The 26821-nt window shown below is 45.0% G+C and overlaps 1 protein-coding gene across 2 annotated transcripts in view; it reads left to right on the top strand.

The window, feature by feature from the left end:
• Positions 1–26821, top strand: part of LOC142488389 (uncharacterized) — a 56073-nt gene that overhangs the window by 17685 nt on the left and 11567 nt on the right. Inside the window, exons 2-6 of one of the 2 annotated variants that reach the window (XM_075588868.1) lie at positions 11429–11483; positions 14621–14717; positions 15003–15116; positions 15653–15766; positions 16241–16354. In XM_075588868.1, coding sequence (XP_075444983.1) covers positions 14699–14717; positions 15003–15116; positions 15653–15766; positions 16241–16354 — 361 coding nt within the window. In that variant the 5' untranslated portion in view covers positions 11429–11483; positions 14621–14698. The remainder of the gene's footprint in view (positions 1–11428; positions 11484–14620; positions 14718–15002; positions 15117–15652; positions 15767–16240; positions 16355–26821) is intronic. The other variant, XM_075588869.1, reaches the window with a different exon arrangement.

Genomic DNA, 26821 nt, shown 5'->3' with positions numbered 1-26821 from the left:
CAGACAAATACGAGCTCGGGAAGATAGGAGTCAGACAACAGGGCTGCTGCTTCGACACTTCAAAGTTTTATTCAGTTGTGCCCCGACATTTATACAGAAAGCCAAGGGCATGTTAATACATAACATATCATGTTATGATATCACCACTGGATCGGAGGCGCATGCGGTCTGAGGGTGGTGTGAGTGTCATGGCCTTCATAGCCCTAGCCGTGATGTCACCCCATCCGCAGGCCAATGAGAGCCGTGAGCAGGCGAGACAACCAATCAAAAAACGCACAAACCCACAGGCAAACATTTCAGTTTTATATATATATATATATATATATATATATAGATAGATAGATAGATAGATAGATATATATAGATATATAGATATATAGATATAGATATAGATATAGATATAGATATGTAGAGGTATCAGTACCGTGTTAGTTGAGCTTCAATAATCAAAAAATAAATAGATGATACCGTTCTGTGGCTAACGAAATGCTTTTATTTGTGCGAGCTTTCGAGATACACTGATCTCTTCTTCCGGCGATGTTACAATGAATGAAGCAAGCAAAAGGTATTCTTAAGAACAGTGTCTCTTGGAATGTTATCTGTGCTTGTGCTTCCCCCGGTGTGGATGTGTTTTATGGCTAGAGGTGTCAAAAGGTTCCTGAAAGCAAGTGATGTAAGAGTGTGTGTGTGTGTATCTTAGTGAATAAAAATGAATGGAGAGCCTACAGTATATACAGTGCTTTACAAAAGGTGTGTGGAGTGAGAGTGGATATAAATGGTGTGGGTAGGTGTGGAAATGTGAGAGATTGCAGCACTACTAAAAGTGTGTGTGGATACTATGTGGTCCCTATTGGTGTATAGGGATGGAAAAACAAGGAGTATTAATATGTGTAAGAGACAGCTGTGTGTGCAATCATGTAGCGCAGTATGTATAGACATGGCCTTTAGCGCTCATGGGAAGAGAGTTCACTTGTGTTAGTAATGACTCATAAAATTTCGATCTCTGTTTAGGCCACTGCTAATTTAGATTTAGATATAGATAGATATAAATTGGTAATGCACTAGGGTGGGCGCAGTTTCTTCTCCCCTTTTTCTACAGATTCATTGTGGGAAGGGATTCTTCCCTGATTTACAGCAGCCCCCTGCTTCTGCTTTTTGGCTAATTAAACACCTTTGTGGAGTGGGATTTATTTATCCGCCACTACTCCTGGACAGGACTTGTAATTGTACTATTGAACTTTTACCATTTATCTTTTCCATTGGTCAATTTGTTAATTTGTTCCATTTGTTTATAGTGCATCTACATTTCGTGTTTAGCGCTGTTTTTTTCTTTTGTATTTCTATATGTATGTATATGGGCGGGGTTGCAGACCTGTCTAAGACATGCAAATGAGCATACAGGAATATTTCCGTTTGCTATATGCTTTAGTGTTGATGGTTTTTGTCACTTTTTTTTCCCCTGATCACCCTGGCAGTGGGCACCTTTGGGTTAATCCCTTCTCACTCTAGGTAGGACAGGAAATAGACTTTTGCAGGTAGGCCATATAAGGCCCCTACCTCTACCTGCACCTTAGTCTTTTTCCTGTCCTCACAGCTAGGAGTAGGATTTTTTATTTTCTAAAGGACTCACCTACTGCACCTAGTGCAGATATCCAGGGTCTCAGCCTCTCTGCCCTGAAGCTCCGATCGACGCGCCCATGCGGGTGGCAAGACGGAGACCCCTAAGAGTCGGGGGAACACCCAGGAACCCAATATATTCGTGGGGTGGGGAGCAGCCACGGGCCGTGGAGGCTTACTTGCAAAGGAAACCCCATTAACCCGACACAAAGGGAGGGGGAGAATAGCAGCTGCAGCAGAGAGCCCCGTGAAGGCTCAGACTCACCGCACTAGCGTCTGGTACGCTGCGGTAAAAGAAACCCCCCAGGAGCCCGGTACATCGCGGAGGGGGGAGCAGCCACAGCTGCGAGCTGTAAAAAAGGCTCAGATTGACCGCGCTAGCGTCTGGAACGCTGCGGTAGAGAGAACAGTGCATGGGAGCGCGTGCATCACGTTCCGGCCGGCGGATGCGTGCACAGACACGCGGGCCGTGCACGAGCACTTTTGTGACATCATAGGAGCGACGGACAGTGCGCGTGTGTGTGCGCGTGTGTGTGCGCGTGTGTGCGTGCGCGTGTGTGCGCGCGCATGTGTGTGTGTGTGTGTGTGTGTGTGTGTGTGTGTGTGTGTGTGTGTGTGTGTGTGTGTGTGTGTAAAACGGCAGCATGGAACGCTCAGCAGGGAGAAGCCAAGTGCTGGAAATGGATTCGAAAATGGAGACCCCTAAAAGTTCAGTTCCCAAGACTAGGGGAGTCCTTAGTTTTAGTTCTACATGGGAAAGAGAGAGGAGCTATATACATTAGGGTATTTATTTAGTATTTATTTTGTTTTTATTAAAATAGTTCGGTGGTTACCCTCCCAGAAGCAGAATCTTCCCCCGTACCGGGGGAATCCCTGCAACATAAAAGGAAGGTTCTAAGAAAACTAGATGGTGCGCTGCTTGTGAGAAACCAGCCCTAATAGGGAAGAAATTGTGTGAAGATTGTCTTAAGGCAGCTGCAGGAGATTCCAACGAACAAATGAGCACTTTCCTTGTATTGATGAGTTAAACAGAGTGCTGATGCGGCAGTTCAGCAAGCAGTTAACCCTGCGCAAAACAGATCTAGATCTAGATCCCAAACTAGTCTGGATAAGGGGAAAGGTTTTTCATCAGGTGAGTCTGACATTGATTGTTTTCAAGTATCAGAGGGTGAAATGGATTCATCAGATCAGGATATTCAGGAAGAGGAATCTGAATTTAATGTAGAAATGGTGGATCCACTCATCAAGGCCATGAGGCAGGCATTGGAATTAGAAGATACTGAGGAGTTAAACCACAAGAAAGATAAACTTTTTGGGTCAAGACAAAGAAAAAGTAGAGTTTTTCCTATTCATCAGGTAATTAAAGACCTCATTCAAGCAGAGTTGACGTGACCAGACGCCAAAGTATTTACGCCTAAAAGATTTGGGAAGATGTATCCATTCCCACAAGAGGAGTTAAAATTTGGGGATGTTAGCCCAAAGGTGGATACTGCTATATCCAGAATAGTAAAAAAGAGCAGTATCCCAATAGAGGAAGCTGCATCATTAAAGGACACTATGGATAGGAAGATGGATTACGTATTGAAAAAAAGCATACGTCACAGCAGGGGGATCCTACAAACCAGCCATAGCAACAACGTCAGCAGCAAGGGCTATGCGAGTGTGGATTGCCAACATAGAATAGGCAATAGACAAGGGTGTAAAAAGAAGTGCTATTCTTAAGGCACTGTCCGAAGTAAAGTGGGCAACTGACTACATAGCAGAAGCCTCTTTGGATGCGGTAAAATTAGCAGCTAAATCTATGGCGCTAGCGGTATCTGCAAGACGGGCTTTATGGCTCAGACAGTGGATGGCTGACCCAGCATCAAAGAATAGCTTATGCGGATTACCGTTTGAAGGTGAATTCCTCTTTGGCAACAAACTGGATGCCATAATAACAAAAGCATCAGGAGGTAAGAGCACTTTTTTGCCCCAGGAAAACAGGACCAGAAGATTCGGTTTCCAACAGTCTAATAGAAATCAGTATAAGGAAGCAAAGACATATAGACCTGGCAGGTCGTTTCAAGGCAAACAACATGGAGAGGCGGTCAGAACCGGCTTTTTCGAGGTGCCAGAGGAAGAGCATCATTTGCCAAGAACAAGTTCAAATGAAGGTCAAAGGGCCCAGCAGTTGCCAGTAGGAGAGCGACTGACGCAGTTTTCTGCAACGTGGGACCAAACAATACAGGACAATTGGGTATTAGAAACCATTCATCAGGGGTACAGTATAGAGTTCAGAGAAATACCAAGAACAAATATGGGCCTAATAACATGGGTACAGTCCAAGGAAAAAAGAAGGCAAATGAATTCGGCTTTAAAGAAGTTATTACAAACGGAAGTAATAAAGAAGGTACCTCAGGAAGACAGAGGAAGTGGAATTTATTCCAGAATATTTCTAGTACAAAAACCTGCAGGAGATACATAGCAATCCTAGACCTAAGAAAGGTAAATTCATTCTTGAAAATAAGAACATTCAAGATGGTATCGTTGAACCTGATTATTCAAGAGGTACAACCAGGAGACTGGATGGTGGTGATAGACTTAAAAGACGCTTATCTACATGTGCCCATAGCAAAGGGACACCAAAGATTTCTAAGGTTTGCAGTGAACCAAGATCATTATCAGTACACAGCACTGCCATTTGGTCTGGCGACTCCCCCAAGAACGTTTACAAAAATTGTAGCCCCTTTAGTGGCAGAAATGAGAGAAAGAGGGGTAGAAATATACCCATACCTGGACAAACCAGGAAACGCATCTTCCATCAAATCTGCTGGAACTAAAAGCAGTACAAAGGGCCCTGGAAGCTTTCCAAGACCAAATAAATGGTGGCAATATAAAGATAGAATCAGACAACCGGTAGGTTGTAAAGTATATAGCCAAACAAAGGGGAACCAGGAGCAGAAAGCTGATGAATCTCACAGCAGAAATCCTCTTTTGGGCAGAGCGCCACTTATCGGAAATTACAGCCATACATATCCCAGGACTGGAAAATGTCACAGCAGACTTTCTAAGTCACAACATTATACACCCAGGAGAATGGGCATTAGACCCACAGGTGTTTCAAGAACTGGTAGAGCGATGGTGTCAGCCAGACATAGATCTCATGGCGACACATCAGAACCGCAAGGTAAAGAACTACTGTAAACACAAAAAAACAAAAAACAAAACTGTGCGCTACTACCTAACTACCTATAAAGTTTAAATGTATAAATATATACAGTGCAGTGACTATACCATCAATTTAGTGATAAAAAATTAATAAAAAATTAAACCACAACTCCCACAGTGAGATAATTATACATTAAATAATAAGTGCCACATAACCGTGTTGGGGATAATGGCGTCTGCAGCTGTAAACGCAGGGGTGGCTCAGCACCCCACACACACTCAGAGAATGGAAACAAAAGAAAACAGCGCACAACGCCAAATAGTGAAGCAAATTCAACAATATATTATAGAATTAAAAAGGGGGTAATATATCTGCGTACATGAAAAAAGTTGGTAAAAGGCATGTAGTGTGTATCACACTGTTTACCACTCGGCAGCTGTTAGCTGTAGATTCAGGTGCTTGCTTCCCTCTGCTGCTGCAGCTCAGTTGATTCTGGGGCAGGACGTCAGTCTTTTCACTCCCAAGGGGATTTCCCTTCATGCAGCCAGGTTCAGCAGCTGGTACTGGGGCTCGGTGAAATCGCTCCTGCTTCCTGGCCGATATGAAGCTGCTCCTGTACCTCGGCAGGTGTATCCTCTGCACAGAGGTTAAAACGCAGCTTGCTGGGGTGCCCTCAGCGTGCCACGATGCCACTCCGTCGCGGGACGCTGTGTAATGACGTCACTGTCTACACAGCAGTGGTGGATTCAATAGGGAAGTTTGAACATTCTTACAAAGTCTCTCACAAGTGTCCAAAACAGCACACAGGATGAAATAAAAACAGGACAGGCCAATACATAGACAAAGGCCAATGTAAGCAGATATAAGGCAATAGAATGTTACATACAACTAGTTTCGTAGAATTAACTACTTCTTCAGGGAAGTAGTTAATTCTACGAAACTACGGAGCGGCATCGTGGCACGCTGAGGGCACCCCAGCAAGCTGCGTTTTAACCTCTGTGCAGAGGATACACCTGCCGAGGTACAGGAGCAGCTTCATATCGGCCAGGAAGCAGGAGCGATTTCACCGAGCCCCAGTACCAGCTGCTGAACCTGGCTGCATGAAGGGAAATCCCCTTGGGAGTGAAAAGACTGACGTCCTGCCCCAGAATCAACTGAGCTGCAGCAGCAGAGGGAAGCAAGCACCTGAATCTACAGCTAACAGCTGCCGAGTGGTAAACAGTGTGATACACACTACATGCCTTTTACCAACTTTTTTCATGTACGCAGATATATTACCCCCTTTTTAATTCTATAATATATTGTTGAATTTGCTTCACTATTTGGCGTTGTGTGCTGTTTTCTTTTGGTTCAAAGAACTACTGTGCAAGACAGTTTCATCCAAGCGCAAAAAGTACAGATGCTCTCAGTTTCAAATGGGACTTAAAGTTGGCATACCTGTTCCCTCCAATTCCCCTAATTCCGAAAGCAATCAGGAAAATCAGGGAAGACCAAGCAGAGGTGATATTTGTAGCACCATACTGGCCAAGAAGGCCTTGGTTCACACACTTGGTAAATATGGCGGTAGATACACCATGGCACAAAGGACTGATGCGACAGGGGCCAATATGTCATCCGAACACCAAACAATGGGCCTTGACGGCATGGCGATTGAGCGGGAAACATTGAGACTGAGGGGTTGTTCAGACAAAACAATCCAGACCCTTTTACACGCAAGAAAAGGATCCACATCAAAAGTATACCATAGAATCTGGCTTTGCTTTCGCGATTGGTGTGAAAAAGAAAAAGAAAATTTCCTTTCACCTAGAATTGTGTCAATAGTGGAGTTCCTACAAAAGGGATTTGAGAAGGGTCTCAGTCTTAGCTCTCTGAAAGTACAGGTGTCTGCACTATCAGCCTTATTGGAAAGAAATCTGGCAATGGAGAGGTTAATCATCAGGTTCTTGCAGGCAGTTAAAAGATTAAGACCTCAAATCAAAAACAGAGTACCTACATGGGACTTGTCTCTAGTATTGGATGTACTAACGGCAGCTCCAGGAGATAGGCTTAAGATGGTTATCATGGAAGATGGCGGTTTTGATCGCAATCACCTCAGCAAGGAGAGTGGGAGAACTACAGGCACTATCAGCGAAGGAACCATTCCTAGTCATACATCAAGACAAGGCAGTTCTCTGACCAGTGCATCAATTTCTGCCAAAGGTTGTATCACAGTTCCATATGAATCAGGAAATCGTGATTCCGTCATTCAGTCCAGATCCAAAGAACAAGAAAGAAGAAAGACTACACAAATTAGACGTGGTGAGATGCCTTAAAGTGTACATGGAAGGGATGCGAGATATCAGAAAGTCAGACAGACTATTCATCATACCAGAGGGACCAAAGAAAGGTCAAGCAGCATCAAAGACAACAATTTCTCAGTGGATAGTGTCTTGTATTAAAAAAGCTTATGAAAACAAAGGACAAGATAAACCTTTGAACATTAAAGCTCATTCTACAAGGGCCATGTCTACATCATGGGCATTTAAAGCTTAAGCTACACCAGGACAGATATGCAAAGCGGCAGTCTGGTCCTCATTCAATACGTTTTTGAAATACTACAGACCAAAGGTACATTCATCAGCTGACGCAAGCTTTGGTCGTAGAGTGTTACAATCTGTAGTGAAATAAAGTGTAACGTGTATTAATAAAGATCAAACTGATAAAGGCATTAACTGGTGGTGTTTATTTCTTATGTATCCCTCCCTAAAATTGTCACTGCTTGGGTATGTCCCAAAGGTGCCCACTGCCAGGGTGATCAGTAAAGGAGAAAATTTAAAACAACTTACTGTAATTTTCTTTTCCTGGAACCATGGCAGTGGGCACATAGTTACCCTCCCTATGAATGTCTAATGCCTATCAGTTATATTTTTCAGCTATGGAAGAATCATAAGACTAAGTTGCAGGTAGAGGGAGGGGCCTTATATGGCCTACCTGCAAAAGTCTATTTGCTGTCCTTCCTAGAGTGAGAAGGGATTAACCCAAAGGTGCCCACTGCCATGGTTCTAGGAAAAGAAAATTACGGTAAGTTGTTAAATTTTCTCCTTTACCCACCATAACTTAACAAAGTGTGGAGAAACCTATCCCTGCTTCATTTTGCAAATCTCCCCCACTCTCTCCAAAAATGTATAGACTATACCACAGAACGATATTGTCTATTCATTTTTGAGATATATATAACGGTGTTTCCCCCACCCAATGAGAGATTCCCCTGTTACCAGGTGTATGGTGCATGCTTTGACACCAAAGATCCTTTAGAATCCAAAAGATCTTCCTAAATGTTTCACTCAAAGTGCTATAGTATAATATTTGAGGACAACATTGGTCCAACAGTAATTCACTGTATCAGCTGTAGATAGACTAGGGATCAATTATTGTTTAAAGCAAAAAACTTTTTTTTCATTTCATCAAAATTCCAAGTGACTCAATGTGTATTTATGTACAGTGAAAAATGTGTATAAAAATATAAAATATCCCCGTAGTGGAGTGCGCGAGAAGGAATATACATTGGGTGTATCTATGTATATGAACAAATGTGGAACTATTATTCAATCGCAGCAATCTGTGTGTCCACCAGATGTACTCCCAAAGTTCCTACTCCGCACCTATATCAAAGGGTGGTGTGTATATGCTATATTGCTACTTAAGGATGAATCTAAGACCACGTGACTTTATAGACTTCAGATCTCATAAATATATCAATATGCTCACAGTATTCTTGTACTAGGATATAGATTAAAACAATCGCAATGATTTTAATCAACGTTCCCGTATTGTACATATACTGTTCAAAATTCAATATCATGCATATAATATATAGCGGCGTGTAGTAAAGTGGCACAGAGGAAGTATGCAAGTAAAAAGATCTATTGCAGTCTATGTCCGCATATCTTAGGAATAAGTCAGATGTTGACGGAGGACCCAGCATATAAACAAGGACAGAAGCACCAGTATACAAGCCGTATGTGTGCTCGTCGGATGTCGCACTCCGATGACGTCATCCGCGTGACGTCCTACTTGTCGACGCATGTTTCGCGTGATGATCACGCTTCAGGAGGGGAGGAGTCAGAGCAACTGATCCCTAAACCAAGTATTTATGCTCGCCCTGTGACGCAGCATAGATAGGTGTCCGCCAATAGGAACGGCTAGTTTGTTTCAATCTAAAGCTGCTGCGTATGTAGATCATTATACTGTGTCATTTGGCGAAATAAGGAAAACGGTATTATTAACCAATGAGGCTTACTGTATATGTACACAGTTATAGCAAAACGCTGGCTAGTGAAAGTATGTATCTCATGCTCAAAACGCAAGTCCTATTATGAAATGAACTAAAAACCCTCCCCTCGGAGGGTAGTGGAAAAGTAACCATGGTGGAACTATTTAATATACAGTGCCAAGTTCACAAATTGTATATCTTGAAGGTGCTATATAACTAAACAGTGTAATATTATATATATATATATATATATATATATATATATATATATACATATATATATTTAAAATATATATAATAAAATAAAAGTGTAAGACTATGTCTAAACTATTATAGATATGCCCAAAGGGTCAATACAGATCCATAATAGGGTTAATCTCTAATAATTAAATATATATTAACTATAAAGTGCTTAATTAATAATAAGATATGTTTAGTGTAAAAATGTGAGAAACCTAATTTGATCTGCCCAAAAAAAGGTCAATACAGATCCAGAATTTAAACTACAGTATATACCAAAGTGTGTGTGTGTGTGTGTGTGTGTGTGTGTGTGTGTGTGTGTGTGTGTGTTCAATTATTAGTATTATCTGAGTCTGGCATCTTTTATCAAATATGGATTCACAGGTAAGAGGAATAGATAAACCCCCTCATTTAAACCCTGAGGGCTAAGGGTTTGAAGTGGGAAAATCCAGCGACATTCCCTTTATAATAGTTTTTTGATCCCAATTACCTCTTCTAGGTCCCTGTGTAACTTGTTCAATCCCTGTAAATTTAAGTGAATCCATATTTCCATTGTGTAGTTCCAACACATATCTAGCTACAGGTGTGTCTTTGGAATTTCTAATGGTTCCTAGATGTTCCAAAATTCTGGTTTTTAGTTTTTCCAACATACATTTTTCCACATATACATGTAATAAGGTATATGACTCCTTCTGTTTGGTAGTTGATTACATTTTTAATATGAAATGTCTTGCTTTTCGTTGAATTATTAAATGTTTTGGTAAGTTAAATAAATTTGCATGCCTTGCATCTCGAGCATGGATATGTTCCCTTGGGCTTAATGTCTAGCCATGTTCTGGGGGTCTGTATCTCAAAATTACTGTGGACAAGTCTATCCCTTTAAATTTCTAGGTCTTCTATATCCAGTAGATGGAGTAACCGGTAGGGCTTCCCTTAGGTCAGTGTGCTCTCTGAGGTTCCAATGTTTTAGGAGGATTTTCTTAACTTGAAATCATTGATTTGTCTAAGTGCTAATGAATCTAATACAGGAGGGCCCCAGGTATACGGCGGGTTCCGTTCCAGGGGACTGCTGTATAGTGAAAATCGCCGAAAAGCGGATCCGGCGATTTTCAGGACTATGCATGGGCAAACCGGCATTTTCGCCGTTCTGCGCATGCGCGACCTACGGTCTCCGTGCGCAAACTACGGTCTGTGCATGCGCGCCGGGCGCAACCGCACGGTCTGCGCATGTGTCAAGAGAGAGAGGATTTGGCCCGGGATTAAAGGGGTTACACCCCATTTGGCCACCCTCTACTCTCACCTGGGAAGCAAGGGGTTAACTGGACTGGGGTCCAGTAATGTGGTTTTTACCTTGCTTCAGTATCCAACTGTTTATTCCCCTGTATAAATGTATTGTTTCTGTGCCAGTGTCTGCACCACACACACACTGGGGCTTAAGGGGTTAATGAGCTACAGTTTAGGAAAATACAACTGTGGTGTGTCTTTTCAGAAATATCTGGGCTTCAAAAGGCTTGATTGAAGTTGGGTGTGAAAAGTACAGAGGGGGTTTGGTGTATGTTAACACACCTTGCTGGTAGTGACAGCTAGGCCCATGTCTGGGGCATTGGGTGTGAAATCTAGCACCTGTGACAAATGTTCTCTACACAGGAGTCCCTACTTGAAAGGATTTATTGACCAGGGGTTATGGGGGCCAGGGGTGCGGTCCCCAAGGAGATATCAGAATGAGTGACCTTATTAAATATAAGAATACCATGAGATGTCCTCGGCTGAACGTGCTAAAAATTACATATGTGTAACCGGGGGACCGAGCCGCAAATTACAGACACATGATGTCTAGCAGGTCCTAAGAGACAGATATTCTTTATCTCTCTTAATTTTAGTATTACACGGTAATATTTAGTCTTATTGGGAGCGTCATGCGCGCCGGAATGTATTAATATGTCTCGCGTGCCCGTAAGTACTACTGAACCGAAGTTATGACGTTATTTAGATAGGAAAAGCAGTTTTTAAACGTCCTTGGGTGGGAGGAGTTTTACTCTGGAGAAAACTGTCAACCTCACCACTGATTTATGAGATGGGCTGGGTTTAGGTTGTATTCAATGGGAAATAATTGTATAAGAACCAGGCTCAGCCTCTGGCTATTGTCTTTTGTGTCTTCTGTGATTTTCAAGATTGCTGTATGAATTGCCAGTCCAGAATTTTGACTGCTTCATCATTCCATCTTAAGTAAGTGCATATTTTGTCTGTTATTTGTATAATCTCGTGTGTTCACCTTTTTCAAGGAATAAATTATATTTTATCATATCTAAGCCTCGTTCAGTTCAACCCAGTTATATTTTTGGTGTGTATTATTAACAGCCTGTCACAAAGTTACCGTCACAGCATGCGTGTTTTACAATCCAACATGGCGGCCCCCTTCTCAGTATTGCTGTAGTACTATCCGATTGTTTAGGAGTATTACTTGCCAATAGCTTAGATCTTTCAGATTTTAAAGCTCTATATTTATGCTTTTTTAAGAAGTGTTCTACTATAGCCTCGCTCTCGAAATCTGGCATCCATCTCTTTTGCCTGTAGTTTATAGATTGTGGTTTATAAATTCAGAGCATTTAGGAACAACCCAGCAAGTTTAAACTTTGTTGTGGGCCCACATGGCATCCACTAGCAGGGAGGTCTTGTGCAAGGTTAACCATAGCCGTGCATGCATACACAGCTCAACAACTCTCCCTGCCAACAAGCATCGGCTGTCCTTCCCTTCCACCCCCCCTCCCCCTCCTCACCTCGGCGGGTTGGAAGGAGTTATACCCGGTCATTATTTACCATACTGATGGGATGCAGTACTCTTCATCTGACATAGCGCGACGACTCTCCCCCTCCTCCCCCCCCCTCCTTGTTTTGGGTGGGGGTTAACGCCATAGGGGGTGTCCTGTGTGCTAGCAGTGCGTGCATAATATTGGCATATATATCCTTAGGGTTCATGAGAGAACCGCTAAAAGTAGCATTTGTTTTGCCCCCCTAACAGTATATGAATATACTGGATGAGCACAGGAGGGAATAAAACATCTTCAGTCTAAGCACTTAATAAGGTACATAGAGAATATGATCACAATAAGATGACATAAATCTCTATATCCAATTACAGTATATGGATTCAGCTGGCAACGAGTTAGTTAATACATGAAAAACTACATTGTGTCTACCTATCAATTTATTTAGTCACGTATACCCTAGTTTAATACGGGTTCAACACAGCCAAATAGGGGTTAATCCCTTAACACCGCTTTAGTTTATTCACTGTTATATCACTATATTATTAGTGCACCTTTTGTTTTGGACACGTAGTTACCCAAGGTATTTCTACTCGGTTGACAAAGTACCCATAGGCGCTATATCAAATTTATGAGCTAGTAACAAGTATTTCTGTCAGGATTACACTCCTACCGGTTTCCTCTACATAGTTGGCACTATGAGTTCTGGTTTTTAACTATTACCCTTTATGTCCTATATTTCTAACAAGAAATGAAACAACCTAAAGTTTGGGACAGAAGTGGGAAATGTAAGAGAAAGTGTTACATGCCTGAGTGCTTTCTCTGTATTGTATTGTATGTCTTTATTTGTATAGCGCTGTTAATGTACATAGCGCTTCCCAGTAGTAATACACGTGGTAATTATATAAATAACAAATAATATAAATAACAAGTCATGGGAATAAGTGCTTCAGACATAAAAGTAACATTAAGGAAGAGGAGTCCCTACTCCGAGGAGCTTACAATCTAATTGGTAGGTAGGGAGAACGAACAGAGACAGTAGGAGGGAGTTCTGGTAAGTGCGTCTACAGGGGCCCAAGCTTTATGTATCATGTGTCCAGTATTATCCACAGTGCTATTCATATGCTTCTTTAAGCAAGTGGGTCTTAAGGTGGGTCTTATAGGTGGATAGAGAGGGTGCTTGTCGGTTATTGAGGGGAAGGGCATTCCAGAGGTGCGAGGCACTCAGTGGGAGAGGGCTGTAGATACAAAGGGGGTAGAAAGAAGATATCCTCAGGATGGTGCATAGCGAGAAATTAGGGCTGAGATGTAAGGAAGGGCAGAAGAGTGTAAAGCTTTAAAAGTGAGCAGGAGAATTGAGTGTGAGATGCGGGTTTTGATCGGAAGCCAGGAGAGGGATTTCAGGAGGGGAGACTCAGAGACAAATTTAGGAAAGAGTAGACTGATTTCTGGCAGCAGCATCTAGGATGGATTGTAAGGGAGACAGGTGAAAGGCAGGAAGGCCGGACAGTAGGAGGTTACAGTAATCAAGACGGGAGAGAATGAGGGCCCGAGTCAGCGTTTTAGCAGTCGAGCAACAGAGGAACGGGCATATCTTTGTGATATTGCGGAGGAAAAAGCAACAGGTTTTAGAAACGTTTTGAATGTGAGAGGACAATGTGAGAGAGGAGTCGAGTGTAACCCCTAAGCAGTGTGCTTGGGCTACTGGGTGAATGATCGTACTTCCAACAGAAGGGGGTAGTAGGGCCAGTTTTGAGAGGAAGTATGAGGAGTTCTGTTTTTGCCATATTAAGTTTAAGGAGGCGGAGGGCCATCCAGGATGATATCGCAGAGAGACATTCAGAAACTTTGGTTTGTACAGCAGGTGTAAGGTCGGGGGTTGAAAAGTAAATTTGTGTGTCATCAGCGTAGAGGTGATATTTAAACCCAAGAGATGTTAATAGGCCACCTAGAGAGAGTGTGTAAAGAGAAAGGAGCAGAGGTCCCAAGACAGAACCCAGGGATACCCCCACAGAGAGATCAATAGAGGATGAGGAGGTGTTGGCAAAAGAGACACTGAAAGTACGATGGGAGAGGTAAGAGGAGATCCAGGGTAGGGAGCTTTGTTCTGAATACCAAGAGTATGGAGAATGTGAAGGAGAAGAGGGTGGTCCACGGTGTCAAATGCTGCAGAGGTCGAGTAATATGAGCAGAGTGTAATGACCTCTGTCTTTGTCAGCATGGAAGTCATCAGTTATTTTAGTGAAGGCTGTTTCAGTGGAGTGAGCAGTGCGGAACCCAGATTGTAGAGGTTCTATGTGAGAATAGGTGTTGAGAAAATTGAGCAAACGAGAGAATACAAGACGCTCAAGGAGTTTAGAGGCAAAAGTCAGGAGGGAGACGGGTCGATAGTTAGAAAGACATGTAGGGTCAAGCTTGCTGTTTTTGAGTAATGGTTTAACTGTTGCATGCTTGAAAGAGGATGGAAAGGTACCAGAGTAGAAGGAAGAGTTAAAAATCTGTGTGAGCGTAGGGATTATAGAAGGTTTGAAAGAAAATACTAAATGCTTTTATATTTGTACAAAAAAACTGAATATTCCAATTCTGTTTTATATACAGGCACATTCTAAAATCCAACACATATAGATTAAATAACCTCCAGCCAGCACCTCCAGAGCAGCACTGCCCACTGCCAGCATGGATCCACGCTTGTTAAGTGAGTAAAGGAGATATTTTGGTGTCTTTGAAATATGCAAGGACGGAATATCTGATTATTTGGCAGTTATGTGAGTCAAACACCCAAACTAATCCTGTATTCTTATAGAACCATCAGCAGGTAAGAAGATAATATATCGTCAACTGTTATTTTCTGCCAGAAGGGCTAGTAATACATTTCTTTACAAGAGGTTATTATATTAAACCAATATCAGAGGAGGTGAAATCACAAGAAGCGCCCCCACTCCCAGCTTTACATGATGGATTTCCCTTTTCTTATTGCCAGGTTTCCCAGTGGTTGTCCTGGAGAGGTTAGAGATTAAGTCAGAGAAAGAAGAGGTGAACACTGAGGAACATCTGACACCAATAAAGGAAGAAATAGATGCATTTCCGGTTTGTGGTAAGTACCCTTACATCCTCACTTGTCTGTATTCAGTATGTTTAAAAATGGACTGAAATGTCTGCAATATTTTGGGAAATATTAAAGCTTGCATACAATTATAAGATACCAGTTCTAATGAAAGTAATCATTTGTCTAAGGTTATATTGGGAATATTCTTATTACTGAGATTTGAAATTGGTAGCTCCAAAATGTTTTCAGCACTTGGGGTTAAAACTTCTTCGGCACTGAAAGGGTTAATAACAAAGTAAAATCAATCACTTCACCCCACCCCCATAGGCAGTGGTCGACAAATCACCAAAAAAATCTACTCGCCAAACAAAAAAATCTACTCGCCACCTAGTACCACACGTGTGCTGCTTGGGCCAATAGGAGCTCGCCACGATGTTAAATTCACTCGCCCGGGGCGAGCAAATGTATAGGTTTGTCGAACACTGCCCATAGGAATCAGTATAGAGTATTTCTGTATAGTGATATCACAAGAAGAGCCCCCACTCCCAGCTTTACATGATGGATTTTCCTTTTCTTGTTGCCAGGTTTGCCAGTGGTTGTGCTGGAGAGTTTAGAGATTAAGTCGGAGAAGGAAGAGCCGAACACTGAGGAACATCTGACCCTAATAAAGAGTGAAACTGTTCCATTTCCTGTCTCTGGTGAGTACCTTTTCCCCTTTGTCTGCACAAAGGGGTGTTATCTTGTCACCTCCAGTGCAGCACTGCCCACTGCCAGCACCTCCAGAGCAACACTGCCCACTGCCAGCACCTCCCAGAGCAGCACTGCCCACTGCCAGCACCTCCAGAGCAGTACTGCCCACTATCAGCATGGATCCACGCTTGTTAAGTGAGTAGAGGAGATATTTTGGTGTCTTTGAAATCTGCAAGGGGAGGAATATCTGGTTATTTGGCAGTTATGCGAGTCAAACACCCAAACTAATCTTGTTTTCTTATAGAACCATTATCAGGTAAGAAGACAATATATCTTCACCTTTGTCATGTTCTGCCAGAATGGCTAGTAATACATTTCTTTACAAGAGGTATTATATTATACCAATATCAGAGGAGGTGAAATCACAAGAAGTGCCCCCACTCCCAGCTTTACATGATGGGTTTCCCTTTTCTTATTGCCAGGTTTCACAGTGGTTGTACCGGAGAGGTTAGAGATTAAGTCAGAGAAAGAAGAACCGTACCCAGAGGAACATCTGACCCCAATAAAGAGTGAAACTGTTCCATTTCCTGTCTCTGGTGAGTACCTTTTCCCCTTTGTCTGCACAAAGGGATGTTATCTTGTTACAAGGCACATGGTCACATTTAGTGAATATTCATGGTTAATTGCCTATCATAGGAAGTCCCCAGGCCTGCTGGGTGTTCTGGGACAAGCCACATGCAGCAGAGTAAGGCTAAGGTCCCAGTACCTCCTCTGCACGCGCGCCCGCGAGTCTGGTGGCGTGTGCAGCCGATTCCCCGGTCTGCAGTGAGCTGCAGGAAGAAACACCGGGGGGCGTGGCGGAGGAGTGACGGGGGCGCGGCCATGACGTCACCCAGCAGGTTCGCCCTCATTGGCTGAACCGCCGGGGGACGTGGCCTAGTGCTTCGTTGTGAGTCCTGCTCTCAATTCTTTTGAGAGCAGGAGAAACTCTCGCCACAGCGCTGCGGCCCCCCCTCGCATCGGGGCCGGCGCCATTGAGGGGGAGGGCTCTCGTCCCTACAGCGTCCGCCACAGCGGGCACTGCAGTAGCCAGCAGGGACTCGGCCTTAGAAGTGCAATATGGCTCTCAAACACGTATAAAGGTTGGAAATGCAGATTTATGGGTATCTGGCCATCAATAGATGCGATAAAACGCATTTGGGAAACAAATTCAAGGGACCCTTCCCTAACAAATGCAATGTGTGTCAGTGCAGCACACACATTGCATTGGATTCTCTTGACCTGGACACAGCTGCAAGCCTTGGGTAGAGCTGCTGGGGACTTGTGAGTACTCATATCTGGGGCCAGCCCAATGAGAAGGGGAGAGGTGTCTCTGTATGCTACCCCCACCTTCAGGGTGTTCTAGAGCCCCTCTATAGGTTTAGTACATTGATTATTACTATTATATCATTGTTTACCCAGCATGCTCTTTCCCTTTCAATGAATGGATACATTTTGATATAGGATCAGGTACTTGAGCACGATCCCCCACTCGCATGTACCCTTCCCTAACTAACCTGGTTCCCCAGCTTAAACAATACCCTCTCATTTAGGGTCATTAGATACTGTACCGGCAGAGTTTATTCTCACATTTACCCGTAATGGCCGGGGCTTTTTTCGGCTGGCGTCCGGCTGGCGCCAAAACGAAGCCGCGAGCGAGCCGCAACTTCCGCTTCCCGCGTGTAAAATTAAAATACTTCCCCTCCCCTTCCCCGAATCCCTGCCTGCTCCCACCTGGCAGCTCCTGCTTTGCGCAGCTTTGCGCAGCTTCCCCCTGCTTCCTCTGCAGGCCTTCGGGGATTCCGGAGAACCCAGGAACGTGTGACTGGCGCCACAGTGACGCGCGGCACGCGCCAGGTTAAACCCCAAACGAGCTGCCGGCTGCACGAAAATTTCCCCACACCGCGTTGGCGGCCGTTTTAGAATAAAGCGTGCCGCCACTGTACACAATAATAGCCACAGTCTTTAGACATAGCTTAACTGATAGATGGGGACAGAGTCCCAAGAGTCCAGGCAATTCTTCAGGACAGTGAAAGTCATGATGGGGGCGTCCTCCCCGAACTGCATACAGGGGAGCAGCGTGCCCCCAGCCTCCAGGCTCTAGGAGAGAAAATGACGCCGCACGGCTAGCTGCCATAAATACCTGTTTCTTTATTAGGAGAGCAGGTGAGGGAGAACAAGATGATTTAACTGACGAGTTTTCATCCCTCTGTAGGCAGCCTATAGGACAATAGTTGCGGTGCGTATACGCCGATAATTTTCTCGTTCCCATCTTCCTTGGATAAGAGTTTTGCAGGGCTTCTGAATAATTTTTTTTTTTTTTTTAATAACTTTATTGGTTTCAACAGTATTACAGGAAGTGCGTCCATCCATTATTTTTTTCATATTGTCCAATATAGAATACATATTTCAAATGCATTTATGTACAACTTAAAACTAAAATAAAGTAAAAAATGGGAAAGGAAGGGGGCGGGGTGGGATTCGGACTCCTGAACACCTACACTACCGTTTCTATTCGGTTAAATGTAACTTGCAGTGGCCTTTTGTTGCCTTCCCTGATCCTGGGGGATTAATTCCGCCACCAGCATCACGAGAGAGTGCATTAGTTAATAGCATAGCCATATTGTGGACCTATTAACTCCTGGGATCATGGGCGTCCGCAGGAGGGGGCAAGGGGGGGGCGCTTGCCCCCCCCCTGGATCCAGGGCTGCCAACAGCGGGGGACAGAGGGCACTGGCATGACAGGATTTAGCGCGGTCACGCTGTGCAAGTAAGCGCGCGCGTCTCTGCAAAAAATAAAAATAAACCTCGTCTCCTGATTGGCTGGCGCGTGTTGGCATGCTGCCAGGATTTTTTTTTTTGGCCCTCGCAAGCTCTATCTGAGCTTGCATAGCGAGGCCCGCCTTTTCCAGCATGGAGCAAGTCAGGTGACTACTGCTCCATGCCACTCTCGCTTCCCCCTTGTTCTCCTGCTCTGATTCCCCCCCTCCTGCTCCGATTCCCCCCCCCCCCGTTCCAAAATCTTCCCCCTGCTCTGGTCCCCCCTGTTCTGATTCCCCCCCCCCTGCTCCGGTCCCGTATTCCGATTCCCCCCCCCCCGTTCCGATTCCCCCCCTTCTCCGGTCCCCCCCCCCGTTCTGATTCCCCCCCTGCTCCGGCCCCCCCGTACCATTCCCCCCCCCCTGCTCCGATTCCCCCTTGTTGCGAGTGTCTGAGTTTGTGTGTGTGTGTGTGTGTGTGTGTGTGTGTGTGTGTGTGTGTGTGTGTGTGTGTGTGTGTGTGTGTGTGTGTGTGTGTGTGATCAGGGGGGGAGGGAATGAATGTGAGGAGGGCGGATTCAGGGAGTGGGTTTGAGTCAGAGGGGGATAATTGATGGAGGGGGGAGAGTGAGGAGACAGGGGGTGTAATAGAGGAAGTGAGGAAGAGAGGGGTGAGGGGGGAGAGTGAATGAAGAAGAGAGGGGGTAAGAAAGAGATGGGGCTACACCTTGGGACTATCTGCATTAGAGTGGCACCAGACAAGGTGAGTTGTGTGTGTGTGTGTGTGTGTGTGTGAGAGAGAGAGATTGTGTGTGTGTCTGAGAGTGAGAGAGAGAGTCTGAGAGTGAGAGAGGGATTCTGAAGGGGGGGAGTCTGAGAGAGTCTGAGGGGGAGAGAGTCTGAGGGGGAGAAAGTCTGAGAGAGTCTGAGAGAGTCTGAGGGGGAGAGAGTCTGAGGGGGAGAAAGTCTGAGAGAGTCTGAGAGAGTCTGAGGGGGAGAAAGTCTGAGAGAGTCTGAGGGGGAGAGAGTCTGAAGGGGAGAAAGTCTGAGAGAGTCTGAGGGGGAGAGAGTCTGAGGGGGAGAGAGTCTGAGGGGGAGAGAGTCTGAGGGGGAGAGAGTCTGAGGGGGAGAGAGTCTGAGGGGGAGAGAGTCTGAGGGGGAGAGAGTCTGAGGGGGAGAGAGTCTGAGGGGGAGAGAGTCTGAGGGGGAGAGAGTCTGAGAGGGAGAGAGTCTGAGGGGGAGAGAGTCTGAGGGGGAGAGAGTCTGAGGTGGAGAGAGTCTGAGAGAGTCTGAGGGGGAGAGAGGCTGAGTGGGAGAGAGGCTGAGTGGGAGAGAGTCTGAGGTGGAGAGAGTCTGAGAGAGTCTGAAGGGGAGAGAGGCTGAGAGAGTCTGAGGGGGGAGAGAGTGTCTAAGGGGGGGGAAGTCTGAGAGGGAGAGTCTGAGAGGGAGAGTCTGAGAGGGAGAGTCTGAGAGGGAGAGTCTGAGAGGGAGAGTCTGAGAGGGAGAGTCTGAGAGGGAGAGTCTGAGAGGGAGAGTCTGAGAGGGAGAGTCTGAGAGGGAGAGTCTGAGAGGGAGAGAGTGTCTGAGGGGGGGGGAGTCTGAGGGAGAGTGAGAGGGAGAGTCTGAGGGGGGGGAGTCTGAGGGGGGGGAGTCTGAGGGGGGAGAGTCTGAGAGGGAGAGTCTGAGAGGGAGAGTCTGAGAGGGAGAGTCTGAGAGGGAGAGTCTGAGAGGGAGAGTCTGAGAGGGAGGGTGTGTGTGTGTGTTTGTGTCTGTCTGTCTGTGAATGAATACAGACACCAACCCACAGTCAGTCACCCACCCAAGTGTCAGTCAGTCACCCAAGTGTCAGACACACACGAGTCAGTCAGTCACCTACCCAAGTGTCAGTCACCCACCCTGTCACCCACACACCCCCCACACCCACTCACTCTCTCTAGTTAAAATTATGCCCCCCCCTGAAAACATTTCTGCGGACGCCCATGCCTGGGATATCTGTTTGGGCCAACCAAGGCGTCCAAACTTTTATATAGTTTTTGCCAGTATCATTTAGGAGGCTTGTCAGCTTCTCTATTGTGCCAAATTCGTGCCAAATGTGGTTCCGAATTTTGGGAATTACTGGAATTTCATTTTTTTTCCATAATGCTGCGATCTCACACCTCGTGGCCAATGCCAAATGTGCAATCATTTTCAGATCTGTTTTGGCTAGACCCGGCACCTTTCTGTTCAGTAGGAATAACCATGGATCCATTGGAATTGTGAGGTTAAGTATCCTCTGTTGCCAATCTCTAATCAGTTCCCATAAAGGGATGACCCGAGGGCAGGACCACAACATGTGTAACAGATCCGCGGTCTCCCCACATTGCTTAGGGCAAAGTGGGGAGTATCTCGGGACACATTTTGATCATTTAAGTGGAGTGTGGTACCACCTCATTAAAACTTTAGATTCATTCTCCCTTAAGGTGGTGTATATTGAGCTTTTGAAAGTAGCCGCAACAATCTCCGACCATTCTTCTGCCTCTAGTGATTCCCCCAAGTCTGCTTCCCACATCAACATATATATTTCAGATTTTGTGTAACCTTGGGGTGGAACCGATCACTTCTTTTTACAGCTGCGATGTAAGTCCCTTCGTATCAGTCTCAACTAGACAGAGCTTTTTGAATGTGACCAATGAAGGACAGGGTGTAATTTTATTATAGAAGGCTCTGATCTGGAGGTATCTATAAAATTCAGCTTGGGGGATATTTTTGTCAGATTTAATTTGTTCAAATGATTTAATCCTATTATTACCCTCCAGATCTCTAAGTCTATTAGCTCCATGAGTTTTCCAGATTTAAAAAGACTGTCCTATCCAGGCCTGTAGCGAAGTCCTTGTTTGTTCATAGTGGGGTCATTATGGTTCCCTTCGTAGTCAGTCTACATACAAATTTGGTAGATTCCCAGATTGATAACGAGTTGGTCATTGAGGCAAGCAGCTCGGTTCTAGCTTTTTTAGCTGAATTTGGGATCCAGATCAGGTTGTTTAACTCCAATGGGGAGCCACACTCCTTTTCCAAGGCTACCAACCTTTTGAAATCTGGGTCTGTTTGCCATTAGGAGATTTGGCATAATTTTGCTGCTTTATAATGGGATAGCAAGCAAGGTACCGCCAGCCCACCTTCTATTTTTTGCTTTATCAAAATTTGTTTCCTTACGCTCGGCTTTTTGCCTCTCAAATGAATTTGGAGATTGCGGATTGAAGGGAGAGTATGTCCTTCAATCTCCGTGGCACTGGAAGAGTCTGAAATAGATACAAGACTCGTGGGAGGAGGTTCATTTTAACACTGTGAATCTTACCAATCCAGTATATATTGTATTTGGCCCATTTTCTCATATCTTGCCTCAATGTTTTGAACAATTTGGGGTAATTTGCCTTATATATCGATTTATAGTCTTAGGTGATGTATACCCCTAAATATGTCATTGCTTTCTGTTGCCAATTGAAGTTAAAATTGAGTGTGATCAGTTTTTTCACATCTTTTGGGAGGTTAATATTTAGAGCTTCTGATTTGGCCTGGTTTAATTTTAAATCCCGAAATCCTTTTAAATTTCCCCAACAAGTCAAACAGGTTTGGGAGCGATGTCAATGGGTTAGCAATGGTCATGAAGACATCGTCGGCATAGCGCGCCACCTTATGTGATTTGGTTGTTCAATGTTACTCCTGTGATGTGTGGGCTCATGCGAATGTGGGTTGCCAACGGTTCCATACAGAGAGCGAACAAGAGGGGCGAGAGTGGACACCCCTGTCTTGTACCGCTCTTGATCTTGAACTGAGTGGATGGGAAGCCCTGGTGTTGAACCTTAGCGGCTGGATTTAAATACAAGCATCCATATGCCGCTCCAAGGCATCGGTCCGCTCCCCCACTATATTAATATGTCTCTGCAGCTCCGCTATCTCTATGGAGGAACGCCTTGAATAATGTAGGGGTGAGCAAACTTTTTAGGCCGAGCCCCCCTTTTCATCTATGAAATTTCTCGGGCTCCCCCTGCCTGATGTAATCAAAATCACATGACGTCGGGAGGAGCATGCACGTCGGGCTCAGGGATGGCAGCATAGTCTGACAGCTCCACTACACCCCTGTACAATTTGTACAATAAACGCACTGTAATACCCACGATTTCACTGCAAAAACACACGCTCAGACAGTAGAAGTGGCGGAGATGCCAACAACGCGTGCAGTTTCTCAAAAATCGAAGAGGAAATCAATTGAATTGCGCTCTTACTTTTGGAACTCTGATCCGGCAAAGAGCAGAGATGAGGCTGCGATGTCGCCAGGTGGGAGTTCGGATACAGACTCTACACAGGATAGAGGGGAGCAGGCAGAAGATACTGAACTACAGCCTGTGCTAAGGAAGGACATGAAACAATTTCTAATAGATATTAAAGAATTCTTCCGTACTGAGGTGGAGGGGTTGAGAAAAGACCTCCAAAATATTGGGGAACGTACACACGAGTTGGAGCAACGCATGGATACATCAGTGGAATGCCACAAACACACAGAGCAGGAAATCATACATATTAAAAAATGCTTGACTGAACTGGAGGATAAACAAGAAGATGGGGAGAACAGAGACAGGAGAAACAACCTGCGTATAAGGGGCATACCTGAAGAAGTCCTGGATGTGGAGGATTTCGTGGGCAGATGGATGGAATCCCTGCTTCCAGATAAAACACCAGCGGATCTCCAACTAGATCGCTGCCATCGTGCCTTGCGGTGCAAGCCTCTGCCAAACAATCCCCCGAGGGATGTGGTCCTGCGGATGCATTATTTCAAAATTAAAGAGGAACTCTGTAGAATCACGCGGGCTTCCCCCACTGTTCAGTTTGACGGCATCCACATGTCAGTGTTTCAAGACATTTCCCACCACCCTGAATAAAAGAAGATCCCTCCAGCCTCTGACTAAAATACTGAGGGACAAAGGAATTAAATATCACTGGGTCTTCCCGTTTGGTCTCCTGGTAGTTAGGGAGGGAAGGGCTCACACACTGAGACACATGGATGAAGGAGCTGAGTTCCTGAGGAAATTGGGAGTAAAAGAAACTCTGGCTTACCAGGCGGAGAAGCGTCCAGCCCTGGAAATTAACTGGAGGAAAGCGACCAGCGCAGCTGACAAGAAAAAAGATAAAAACAAAACATGAAGACTGCAAACTGTTACACATGACACCTCCTTTATCCCATTAAAGACTTTCTGCACTGTTACAAAGGTTAATGGAGAGCCCTGCAGGGGGAAGTTATAATGCCTGTGCAGAGGCTCTAAAGTTATAAAAGACTAAGATGTTTCTACAGTTAAGATTGTTAACAGTTGATCTACATCAACCAGTTCCTGTGCAAGCTCTGGACTCCAGTTTCCCTGCGCTTATAGCCCCTGCCACGAGGCTGTTCACGATGAAGGAAGATGGCGCCCGGGTGAGAGAGGATGCAGGAGCTGGTGACGACGCGCGAAAAGGAAGAGGGTCCAAGATGGCGGCGCCGAAAATGGCGCGAAATTGTGGCAGCTGCGCTCCGGGAGAGGTGAAGGAGGGAGGAGAGGCGGAGCAACGAGGAGGGAAGAGGGCGGAGGGGAGCCAGCCTACCCACAACTCTGCCGGAGGGAAGTGACGTCACACAGGCGACCGGGCGCCGGATGATGACGCGACCGGAAGGACAGTGAGAGCAGTGACTCACAGTATAGTGATACAGAGGGAGGCTGCAACAGCCAAGGTGGAGGGAAACTTAACGATGCAGCAGGATTAGGACAAACATTTCTCTGCACACTTACACAGGGCAGTATCAGCAGCCTTTGAAGCAAGGGAATGGGATGGGGGTGTTGAATGAAGTTAGATAGTTATTACAAAGAGATAAGTGGGTGTTATACAAAAAGATGAATGTTATAAAGTGCAAGTTTTACATTGCGGTTAGGACAATAGAAGCTAGCACCGGAGGTTAGGCGGCGGTCACGCCTCCCTGGCAGTAGGTATGTTCCTTGGCCCCACAAGGGTAGTTACATAGGGCCAGTGGGGGAAGTCCCAGGGGAGAAGAGACTCCAAAAGAGTCGACGCCTTCAGGCCCTAGTGGCAGGGTGCGGGGAGGAGGTTTGCTGCCCCTGGGCACAAGAGCATGGGTCCGACAGGATCAGTTATTGTTCTCAGCAGAGATTGTTGAATTTGTTCGGTATGTTGTATGTTGTCTTGTATCCCTTGTTTGTTCCTGTGAGTGTCCCCCTACCCGTCTCCCCGAACCCCCGCCTCTACTACGCCCGGGACCGTTATGGCAAGAATAGGTTTGCGGAAAGCCGGCTACAGTCCCTTGACGTACTCCTGACAAGACATCAGATTTGGGTAAGCACCTTCGCCCACATAACACTATGGCTGTAACTTGGGTATCACATAATGTTAAAGGCTTGAATAGTCCCCAGAAAAGGAGAATCGCATTCAAAGAATATAAAAGGATAAAAACAGACGTTTTATTTTTACAGGAGACCCACTTTAGTGCTAGGAATAACCCTCGGTTTCTGGATGCCAACTTCCGCCAGTTCTATCTAGCATCCGCTCTTGGGGAAAAAAAAGGAGTGGCGATACTGTTTCACAATAGTTTCCCATTTAAGGTGGATAAGGTTAAAAGGGACACGGAAGGAAGATACCTTATTTTGACGGGGACAGTACATAACAGTCGCTTGACTCTGGCTTCAGTTTACACCCCCTGTGAAAATGACCTACAGTTCTTTCGTGCGTTTTTTGCACTACTGGATAGGGTGGCGGAAGGGAGTCTAGTGATTGCAGGAGACTTTAATAAAAGATTAGACCCGACATTAGAGCACAACAGAGGACCATGGACAGAACTGCAGGGGTGATGGCACTTCGACAGGGTATCGGGGACAAACAGTTAGTTGACATTTGGAGGGAGCAGCACCCTAGAGACAGATTCTTCACATTCTACTCGCACCCGCATGACAGTTACAGTAGAATAGATTACTTCTTCATATCAAATAGACTGGTTCCACAGATCTCCTACTCAGGAATCCATGATATTTCATGGTCAGATCATGCACCGATTGAGCTGAGGTGCTCTCAAATTAAATTGGCCAGTCCAGGAGCAAATTGGAAACTAAATGAATCTTTAATTAAGATCCCAGAAGTAGCACAAAGTATAAAAGAAGAGATTTCGCAATTCTTTAAGACAAACATAGGCAGTGTGGAGTCCCAGGTCACCTTATGGGAGGCTCACAAGGCCACAATGAGAGGGGTCCTGATTAATATAGCGTCAGGCAGGAAAAAAGCAAGGAAGGCCAAAATGACTCGGCTGCGAGAGAAGCTCTAAGAACTCTCATACTGCATAACCGAACGGGTAGAGGAGACATTACAGGAGTTGAAGGATGTAAGAATAGAACTTAACCTACTCCTTACTTCCCAGGCTGAGAAGTCACTGAGTTGGACGTGGAGGAAATTTTTCGAAAAATCGAACAAGCCAGATACCATGCTAGCTAGGAAAATTCGCAACAAACCACAAAACTACACCATCCACTCGATTAAAACTAGAACGGGAGACTTAACTTCTAATCCCAAACACATAGTTGAGGAGTTTAGAGCATATTATGAAAGATTGTACGACGGGCAGAAGGTGAGGCATAACGATAAAACGGGTAAAGCTTTAGAAAAATTCTTAGCGGACTCGGGTTTGCCGAAAATAACAAGGTTGGAGCGAGAGTTTTTAGGAAAGGAGTTCACAGCGGAGGAACTGCTGGATGTAGTTACAAACCTTAAACCTGCAAAAGCTCCGGGCCCCGACGTTTTTTCGAATCTATATTATAAAAAATATATAGGGATTCTGTCCCCGCATTTATTACGGATGTTTAACCATATCCTAGCAGGGGGGTCCTTTTCAGACATGATGCTGCAGGCGTCCATCTCGGTAATTCATAAACAGGGCAAAGATCCCACCAATTGTCCAAGCTACAGGCCGATCTCATTAATTAACTCAGATATCAACATTTATTCCAAATTAATGGCCAATAGATTGAGTACAATTCTTCCTAGGCTGATTCACCCGGATCAAGTTGGTTTTATCACAGGGAGGCAAGCGGCCGATAACACCAGAAGAATAGTAGATACCATTGACTATATTAATGCCAATAAAATCCCGGGCATCATATTAAGCCTCGATGCTGAAAAAGCCTTTGATAGAATTGACTGGCCGTACCTGGATGCCACGCTTGCAGCGTTTGGAATTGGGGACACGGTATCTTGGGC

This window comes from Ascaphus truei, chromosome 2 (genome assembly GCF_040206685.1).
Source record: "Ascaphus truei isolate aAscTru1 chromosome 2, aAscTru1.hap1, whole genome shotgun sequence".
In the NCBI taxonomy this organism is placed as follows: domain Eukaryota; kingdom Metazoa; phylum Chordata; class Amphibia; order Anura; family Ascaphidae; genus Ascaphus; species Ascaphus truei.
The sequence above is the reverse complement of the archived record's forward strand: the minus strand, read 5'-3'. Positions and strand labels throughout refer to the sequence as shown.